At 34.5% G+C, this 10,282-nt stretch overlaps 1 protein-coding gene across 2 annotated transcripts in view; it reads right to left on the bottom strand.

The window, feature by feature from the left end:
* Positions 1 to 5,217: 5,217 nt before the first annotated feature.
* The window catches only part of Bap170 (Brahma associated protein 170kD), a 105,493-nt gene continuing 100,428 nt past the window's right edge, over positions 5,218 to 10,282 (bottom strand). For both annotated transcript variants that reach the window (XM_089088265.1, XM_089088266.1), the window contains one exon: positions 5,218 to 8,175. In XM_089088265.1, the coding sequence (XP_088944391.1) occupies positions 8,073 to 8,175 (103 nt within the window). In that variant the 3' untranslated portion in view covers positions 5,218 to 8,072. The remainder of the gene's footprint in view (positions 8,176 to 10,282) is intronic.

Genomic DNA, 10,282 nt, shown 5'->3' with positions numbered 1-10,282 from the left:
AACGATTAATAGTTATCTATTTTTCCTTTCATAAACCTTAAAAAGTCAATGTCACTACATGTTTAAAAAAATTCTTGAAGTTTAACAGCTTCTTTAGATGTTTTCTGAAAAGTACAGTCACTTCAAAAAAACGATAATCACAACTAGAAAAATAAAGATTGGCCACATTCTACAAGGTTGATATTTTTGCCGGCTCTCTATACCAACAGAGTGATTTTCAAGCATTAATAGTTTCTCTAAATGTTCGTAATTACAAGAAAACCCCCAATTTGCAAAAGAAGACGTTGTTGTTAGATGCAATTTTTTTATATTCCAGTAAAATATCATTATCTACTTCTTCCTAAAGAGCTTTTATTTCAGCTACAAATTCAAATTTGGTCAACTATATTTTGTTTAGGAAAATTGACTGCTTTTAACCAAAGAACTAGTAGATTTTGTTTTGAGAACTCCGTTGATTTTGAATTAAAATCAAGTATTTTACAGTGGTAATCAAGACAGGGATAATTTTGGAAAAACCCAGGACAGATTGACCAAGTGATTCAGAAGCAATTCGGGGATAAGCCTTTTTTAGGATTGTATAAAAATGATGTCATTTCATTTGTTGATGGATAAGTCTATCTATCATCCATCCATAGGGAGGTGGCTCGACGACAGAATAATCTAAGGTCAAAATAGAGCACAGTTGCCCTTTTTCTTAGATGATATAGACCCAAATGGACAAAATCATCAGCCCTGTTGGGCTATTTTTGTCAATTGGGCTGATTCTTATGCGCTAATAGGGTTACTATTTATTAATTTATTTTAGAAAGTTTAATTTTTACTACTCTAATTTGCAGAAACTAGTCCATCCGGGGAACAGTTCCAGTAAATTACGTGAAGTTTCATGACTAGAATCGAATAAATTACTATTTTATTGTGGTGACAACCTGGTGGGCAACTTTTACAATAAAATTATATTTCGCAATTTTTATAATTTCATTCAATAGTTTCAAAATGTGCTAGCAGAACAGTTTGTGCAAAAATTTCAGCTCGGATATGCCAAGTATGCATGCCTTTCCCTTGGATCTAAAATGTCTTAAATATTTGTCAAAAACAATAGAATATTTACGAGACATGGTTTAAACAATTTTTCTTTTAGTATATCTCCACATCTCGACCCCAAGAAAACTTGGACTTTGCTTCGACATACCCGTAGCTGAAATCATGGGAATACCCATTTATATAACCAACTCCCCAGAAGAAGAATGGGAACTGAACAGAAGAAAAAACTTGACCGAATGATGCACATACACCTTGAAAAAAAAAACTATGCAATGTAAGTTCTCGAGTCCAGTTGAATTTCCGATCATCTGCACTTGCGTTATTTAGTCGCGACTTTCATCAAGAAATTCCAGACTGTTAACCTTCACAGCCCAGGTGCTAGCAGACTTCAAAGTTTCATTGTTTTGGGATTTCTCCTCCATCACGGAAAATGACTTGTAAGCAAGATTAGCAAACCATGCTCATCTACAGAGACGAGGGGTTACATACTTGGGCTAATTAGTTCGCCCCTTTTTCGTTCCGTTTATATTTTAAAACACAAAAATTCGCCTTCATGCAAGTGATTACGCAGCAATTACATATATTATGCAACGCAATGACGTAGTTTCGCGATTCTTGGTAAATTCTTTATGTGGCAATCACTTATTGATAGACGTGAAATTAAAATTTTTTGCCATAAGATACATCGGAAAGAAATAATAGTTGATGTACTTGTTGTGCTGTGATCTAAAGTAGCTTATCCTTAGCCTGACATGTTTCATTTTAAGAGATGACAACGTAAACTGGGTTCACCTCTACGTATGTTTTTGGGTATAATAATGCAGCATTAGCTTGTATATATATAGTGAATTTTAGAAGTAACTACATTAATTGGGTGCCAGGCACTAGAGAATAATGTTGATTTTAAGCAGAAACAGTACGGTTTATAACCGTCTTTGAGAAACGTGTCATTTTTTTAAAAACAAACTTCTTCTTAGTGCATCCCATTTCAAATGATTTAAGAGTCTATAATATTCTAAAATAATCTACAGGTTTTATTCGATGGCAAAGAAACAAAAACAAAGAGTTTTTCCCGCCACAATACTTTTTGTTGGCAAAGTTGACCAAAGCCTCTTAAACAACTTTATGCTGCCAAAGTAACATGATTTAGTTTTTTTTTCAAATTTTCATAGAGCAGTTAGCTCACGGAGTAACGCTTTCACTTTTCAATAAAACCTCAGCCTTATTTTTTAGAAGGGAAACAAACGAAAATAGAGTTGTTTTTAGTTAATAACACTAAACAATTTGACGATTTAACCCAATCTTTCACACAAAGAACTTCAACTTACTGCACAGGATGGCAACTCCTTGGTCCCGTTTTTTAAATACACCTTTTGCAAAAAAAAACCGGTAAAAACTCAATTTTATCATGGTGGATAATAATATTTATTACTGTCCATCGTCACTGGTCAACTAAACGAACTTTTTTTTTTCCTTTCACAAGAATTAAAATAACCAGTTCTAAAAGTGTTTTTATCTTTATTTTTTCCCCGTCAAGCAGGAGTTTTGAAAGATATTCATTTGAATTTTCTTGAGTACTCTATAAAAAAAATCCGTAACTCGCTATCTAACTCAAAAGTACAACTACTTCTTCTGATTTTGCTGGAACGTCTCTCTTGCAGGGCCGGATCTAGGGGGAGGGGCTATAGGGGGCAAGCAACCCGGGCGGCAAAACAAACTTAAATTGTAATATTTCTGGGCAAAAACTGTAAATATTTACATTATTGATGGGGCGACAAAGTCCACATTTGCCCCTCCCCCTCCCCCGAGAAAAACCCTAACTCCGTCCGTGCTCTCTTGGTCCAACAACTTGGTCAGCCAGCATACTGAAATTACGATTGCCTTAATGCCTCTTCTCCATTGTAGAAATTTGCTGAAGAAAATGCTCACCGTGTTCATCACTGACAGCTCAAAGACTTTCGGGGCAGAACTCCAATAGTGAGTCCAAGAAGTGAACTTTAAAAGACATATTGTACCCCACAGGTTTATAAGAATCCAGAAAATCAGCAACTATGTCATGATAGGTTGATAGGTTCAACCATGATAGGTTGATAGGTTGATGATACCATCAACCATGATAGGTTGCAAAGGATAGTTGCAAAGTTGTTTTCTCCAGTCGATCTAACAGTCCTTCAAAATTTCATCAACCCCAATGACCGGATTTCCTTCTTTCAATTTAGCCTCATTGACTTTGGGGAATTTTCATTTCCAGTAAAAGAAAGCATCAGAAAGCTTATCCAGAGCTTTGATAAAATTGTTCGTTACTCTTAACTTAATATGCAATGAAGGTAAAATCTATCGCCAGGATTCGTCAAAGGGACACATGCGACATTCCTCTGGCATTGGATAAGAGATTCAGATTTCGGTTACGATTTTCTATGCATAGGGACTTGTTTTGTGGGGTAGATTCCGCCCTTTGATTTCTGGGAGTTAAAACTTCAGCTTGCTGTTTAGACAGATTTAAATCCCGAATCTGGCCATTAAGGTCTTGTGGGTTGGGAATGTATGGTTCTGATGAACAGCTACAGGCTTCACATGTAGGATCTTTATTATTTTCATCTGAACCATTTCGAATTTGAGTTACGCACTATCAGTTTTCACGAAAGGTCGTGTCTGCATATACTGAACCTTCACTGTGTTGGACAGGTCTCATTGCAGATCGCAAAATCAGATGCTTAATAGTGTACTTCGTTTTAGAGGTGATTCTTTTTATATTTATCAAACAAAAATAACAATCAGTTAAATGATACTTCAGTTCACTCTAAACCACGGGGATTGCAAATGACATTTGATCAGTACCATTTCTCCACCCAGTCAGCAGTCTAACACAAAAGATAGAATGAATTCGGGCCCAGTTCTTGTTAAAATCACCAAGTTGACCGCCAAAGTAAAGTTCATAATACTTCTTTACAAATGGAGTAAAATTTCGCTTTTGAGACTTGAAAGTCAGCTCACCATCAATATAAGAAAAATTATCTGCATGATTTGCATACTTTCTTGGCATGATTAAAACACAAAATTCTGAAACACGACATACACAATACTGTTGGATCCTTCTATCCCCCCCCCCCCCGATTCAACCTGAAGACTGAACAAAAAGAAATTGTTAAGTGAGCAGAAGTATGAACAAAAACGAACAAAATAGGAAAGAAAATTATACAGTTTAAAGAAAATTGTGCAATTCTTCTGGTTCCAAAAAAAAGAAAGAAAAAAAAACTACTGAAAAACAAACGAAAGAGCGAAAACTCGTGACAAAATACACTCAAACAGAAACGAAAGAAAGATTTCATTAGTGAAAAAAATCACTGTCAGCTCAATACCGACACATCACAATGCCAGACTAACAGGTCTGAGCACGTCCGAACATGAATGAACCTGCACAGTCTTTTTTATGGTGCTCAGAATTATATTAAAAATGAATTTTCTTAAATACACCTTGGATATAATCGCAACAGATGAGGAAAATATTTCTATGATAGGTCAAAGAAAATCTAAAAATCAGGTTTTAAAAAGTAGCTTTTACTGAATAACTATGCATTTTGGGGAAATTCTCAATACATATCTGAATTCAAGATAAAAATGCACTAGATTCAATATTCTGATTCCTTAAAAAAAAAAAAAAAAAAAAAAAAAAAAAAAAAAAAAAAAAAAAAAAAAGCTTTGTTGACCAGAGTTATTCTTAACTGAACGAAGTTCGTACTCGAAATGAATCCATAACAACTAAAAATGAACAAGCAAAATCCACCTGGATGAGTCTTATGCAAAGTACTTTATTTCAGGGGGGGGGGGAGAGGTCAGAAAGCAAAGCGATACACCAGTTACACTAAACCATAGAAAATTGTGCACGATATTATGATTTTCCATAGAAATACCCTAAGCCACACCCCACCGCGCGTAAGTGCCTGGCACTTACTACGAAACATTGAAATTTGTAAAACCAGTTTTTCAGCCTACAGAATTTCTCTTCTCGAATACGAATTATAGGATTTTATGGATCAAATCGGATTAATGCTGAAGGAATTCATCTTTATAACAGACCATAGGAAATTGGAGCAGACACATTTTAACCGACACAGTGAGAAGCAAGCTTGAGTGTTTGTCCGAATTAAAATAACAAATACCGAAATATAATAAACACACAGGTTTGTATTTAAAAAAAAATTGCCACAATACTGACAGATCATGTAAAAACGTTCACTAACTGTAAACTGGGTATAATAGCCAATATTATGAATGCAACCAAATAAATATTATTTACTGTCACTGGTCACAGCTCTAAGGTGCACTCATACCAGCTAATCACAAGCACATTTTATTTTCAAACATCTAAATTCAAGTGTCGTCTTATAACACCTCTGATTTTTTTTTTCTTTTTTTTTTAAGTGAATAAACACAAGTTAACTTTTGATTCCATTTTCAAGTGGAATTGTTGTAAGATGTTTTTCTAATTTGCTAAAATTTTGATTTTTTTTTAATTTAAACTGTTAGTAGGCTTTATTCGACAACTTATCAAAAGTTATTATCCCATTAATATATTTTTGGCATACGTTTCTATTTTTCCCGCCTCTTCTTCCTTCATTGTACAATACATCCGAGAGCAAAATTATCTTACTAGCCAAATTAGATCAAGATTGGATCAACGTATTGTTTCATGGATTTTTTTCATGTAGAAATTGATTCTGTTATCAGAGATTCTCCTGGTAAAAAAATACCTCTGGGATACACGAAAAGCAATTTATCCCACAAGTTATAGATAATTTTTAAGACCACACTGTCTATGAGTGACAAAATGAAACAAATTATTAAGAAGAAAAGTCGATGATAATTTCAGCCAGATTAAAAATTGGAAAAAAAACTCGCAAGTTATCCATATGAAAATTGGAAGCAAGATTAAATATAATAAATTATTCGAAAGAATGTAAAAAAAGAGCGAATTATACGAAAAATACACGAAACTATAGTGAAAAAATCTTGAAATCTTTAAATTGGGGAAGGGACAGGAGTAGATGGTGCAAGTGCCCGATGTATATCCATGTTTATATCACTTAAAAATCTATTCGACTACACACTTATAGTGTTCTAGACATTTAACGTCAAGATACTTAATAGATTAACTTCGTGCGTTCATAGGGACAATCCAGAAATAAGAACTACTAACACGAATGGCAAAAAGCGTTTTGACCATAGAATATCTATTCAGTCATTTATTTCCAGGTAAATTCGACTGCTTAATATAAAAATAAACGCGCCCTCATCCGAATTCTGGTAAAAAAAAGAATATATCTGGCTTACACGACAAGAAGTTATCTTGCTGCCAATGAGAACGACCTTTTATTGTTATGAAAGAGGAAGAAATGTAAGAACTTTAATTTGGTTTTGTAAATTTTGTAAGGAAACGGTGAATCCAAAAACTGAGCGTATTTTCCAGAAAAAATTTTTTTTTTATTCTGTGTTTGGGTGCGTTCATGTTTTATTTGTAATATTTATCCTTTTATCATCTAACGTAACTGACATTCATAATATCTTTATTTTGCAAGACGTATTTTGCAAGACGTATTTTTCAAGATTATAATTTTTGTTTAAAGAATAGTAAAACACCATCATTTACCACATTTTTTTTTCTTCTGTACTGATTTGCCTAGTACTTTTAGTCTTTGATAGGAAGATTCAGACTCCAAAGCTAATTTTACCAAAGCTCCCTTTTTGTAATTTTGCTCTCGAGGGTGACTTAAAAGTATCAGGAGCTAAACTTTTCATTACAAAAATTATTTAAACCGAGTAATCTACTCGGTTCAAAAGTTGATTTACACCCAACCCATTGTGTCCACATTTATTGTTGATTTTGGAAAACTTAAAGAAGAAAGCGGAAATAAAACAGTGGACAGCTTGCTATGGAGCACAAACAATTGACAGGTAAACAGCTGCTAATAGAGAAGTTCTATTTTTCGTTCTTTAAAATTTAATTTGTCGAAGCTCTTAGATTTTTGGGGTTTTCTTTTTATTTATTTTTTTAATTTACCATACGACTCCATTTATTGTAAGATTCCAGTCCGTGCACCAGTGCTGGTGATGAAGTTAAAATTAGGTTAGCATATATTATCAGAACTGGAGTTAACATCGATAAACATTCAATAACGTAGAGGAAACGGCATACTGCATAAGTGTACGAGGGTTTGAGCCCTTTTTTAACTTCTATACAGACCGATCTTTTTATTTTTCTTATTCCACCCAAAATGAATCTTAGAAGAGGTTAATTTCAAAGGGAATATAAAGTATGACTAAGACGTAGGTAACATAGATCCAACCTTGAGGACAGAAGTTATATCCAAGAAAGGGAGCTCTGATACTCAAGAAGCACGTTTTTGGACCCCAATTTCCAAAAAAATAACTAGGGACAGGAGCACCTGGGCTCATCGACTCCTTGCGATAATTGTGGAGGAATGATTAAGAAAAATCAATTAACTGAATCCACGAGGCCTAGAATTAGAATTACTACTATGCTGGGAAACCCTTCAATATTCCAAAAGTCAGAAGATTAAGTCTTTGAATGGTACATAAATGGTTGATTTTCATTATCGTCATCCTATTATGAATGACATCCAAGTTAAATGAAAACACATTTTTATATGCGAGAAATAAATACGATCTTTAAGATATTGCATCATATATTCTTTTATATTTAAAAAAGAAATACACAAAACTTACACAAATGAATTCCTCAAGTGTTATAAAACATCTAATTTTGCGCTAAGTATTTTCAATTGCAAACACGGGAAAAACATTTCCAGCAGGTTCACGTCACTCTTATTTCAAACTTCCCTCCTAAACCAATCAATCATACGTCAATGGCAATAGTACGTCTAGTCTCATTGATTCAAATCTAGCACGGCATAAATATTAAACAACGCTGTAGAGATAAAAATAGGGCAGGATACAGATTAAAGTCAGAAATAAGGTTGAATCTTTGATGTTTTTTTACTAAATATGAAAAATCAAGAATCTGCCAATTCGGCGAGGATTTGACAAACGGTCCTTGCTGACTCGGCGTTGCTCATCGCTATCGAAGTTAATCGAGACTCGAATCTTTTCAATTGCCTATAAAATAAAACAAAAATGAATAAATAGTCGTTTTCAGGGCTTCTTTTTCCACATTCTTATTTATCATACAAAACAGCCTAAGCATGGATTGTAAGTAGTTTCTTGGGTAAACGGAATATAGATAGCGTTTTTATATGCTTTACCTACTATTCACACAGAGCATGGATCTGCGAAAAACCACTGCGGATTGCGTTTCGCGGAGGAACGCATGCGTCTCTTACCACTCATCCTCGCGGTTTTCCCGCAAAACGCATGCGTTGACAAAAATTCAACGCATGCGATCAAAACGCTTGCGGATTGTGGAAGAAAAGAACATAGAGGCAGTTGAAAGGCAGATTTCAGCTTTTAAATTTCATCAAATATTAAGCATAAAAGATCCTATTTAATTCTGAAGGCTTGTGAGGAAATCTCGAGAGAGACGGATTTGCCTGATAGGATGCGGTAAACAGTATAATGGACTATTTTAACAGCAAGCTATCCACCAAAGTGTGACCTGGTGCTCACAATCCACTAAAAAGAATTGGGGACATCTGTTTTAGTATTCTGTGTTCCCACCCTCTTTTTTGACAAATGCAAATGTTGATTTGGTAATGTTACTCTTAATAGCCCAGCCTAGGCTATGTAGATCTAGACTGTGAATTGTAGCTGGGCCACAGTCATGGGGAAGATGCAATATCCTATGTCTGGGATCACGCAAGGCAAATTGGTTTAAAAAATTGAATTTATTGACTCAGATGCAGAACAAGTGACCAACTGCAAAGATCCTGGTAAATTTGGTATATAGGACCTATTGAGATAGCTAAGAAATACAACTTCTGATGTGAACAGAGTCTCCTGTTTCACCGCTGTGGCGATGCGGTGCAGAAAACCCACAGTATCGCGTTTTTCGCAACGCCCCTGTCTGTCTGAACAGTAGGTTACTGACATAATTTGTCATTAATCAGGAACTAAAAAAAAATTATAGTGGAAAATGTCTTACTATGAGAATGGATGGCGACATCCCTATTCTTCCTACCATAGAAACTATCTAACGGCAAGTCCCATAAATAGCCAAACTTAAGACTAAAAAGATAAGAATAAACAGAATAACGCTAAACAAACGTTTATAATGGATACAAGATACGTGTCTATGAGCTCTGCCTGAAGAAAATAACATCATAACGCAAAGCGACCTCAAAGGCTTAAAACCTAAACATCGTCTTTACAGGCTTTTTTATAAAGACTGGATCAGCTCCCTCAATCAGTATAGGAACTAAATTTATGAAGAAAACTATTCGTTCGCGAGAATTTCTTTCAGAAGTGACAGAGGGTTCAACTTTGAAGAGGAGACAACAATAACAGGCAAATCCTATGAAAGGTATGATAATTATATAATCAAGTTCGAGACCATCTCGGAGGGGAGGGGTTGAACGTGGGCCCGAACCCTGCATAAGTGCCTGGGTTTTGTATAGACATTACTTTATTGCTAGATGAAAACAAACAAAATCAATTAGCTAATGTTAGCACTACTGTTGGTTGAAAGGTTTTTGTTACACGTATAATATATTATAATTAAGATGTGTGATGCTGGGAAATTTTATTTCCAATTTCCCTTTTTAGTAACAAAACCATTTTGAAGCACAGAAACTTCCCCTTGAGTAAGCAACAAGGAATCTTTCGGACCTAAACTTACATTGAAAGCGTGTCTCCACCGTCCAATCTATCAGGAACAATTATTAACCTAAATGCTTAATATTTGGGCAGAAACACAAATATTGTCTATTACAAACTAGCTGGTCAAGATACGTCGAAACATAGAATTTGGCTTGGAATATTGAAATGACACCCTGCAGCTTAAAAAATAATTCTAAAAAACATATAGGGAATCAAATAAAAAGAAGAACCAAAAATTGACACACTTCATAATCAGTAATTAAACACAGGTTTTATTTTCTTGCTTCAATTTTTTTAATGTCACCCTCAAATCCCCCAGCAATTGTTCCTAACTGATGGTTACTCATGTAAGGAAATACACCTGTAAACATGAGTATTTCAATTAATTAATTGTACATAAAGAAATCATCTTTAATTTGATACCATACGATAAATAACATACAATAATTGT

Source organism: Artemia sp. Qi Xiang Cuo, chromosome 4 (genome assembly GCF_049724085.1).
Source record: "Artemia sp. Qi Xiang Cuo chromosome 4, ASM4972408v1, whole genome shotgun sequence".
Taxonomy (NCBI): Eukaryota; Metazoa; Arthropoda; class Branchiopoda; order Anostraca; family Artemiidae; genus Artemia; species Artemia sp. Qi Xiang Cuo.
The sequence above is the reverse complement of the archived record's forward strand: the minus strand, read 5'-3'. Positions and strand labels throughout refer to the sequence as shown.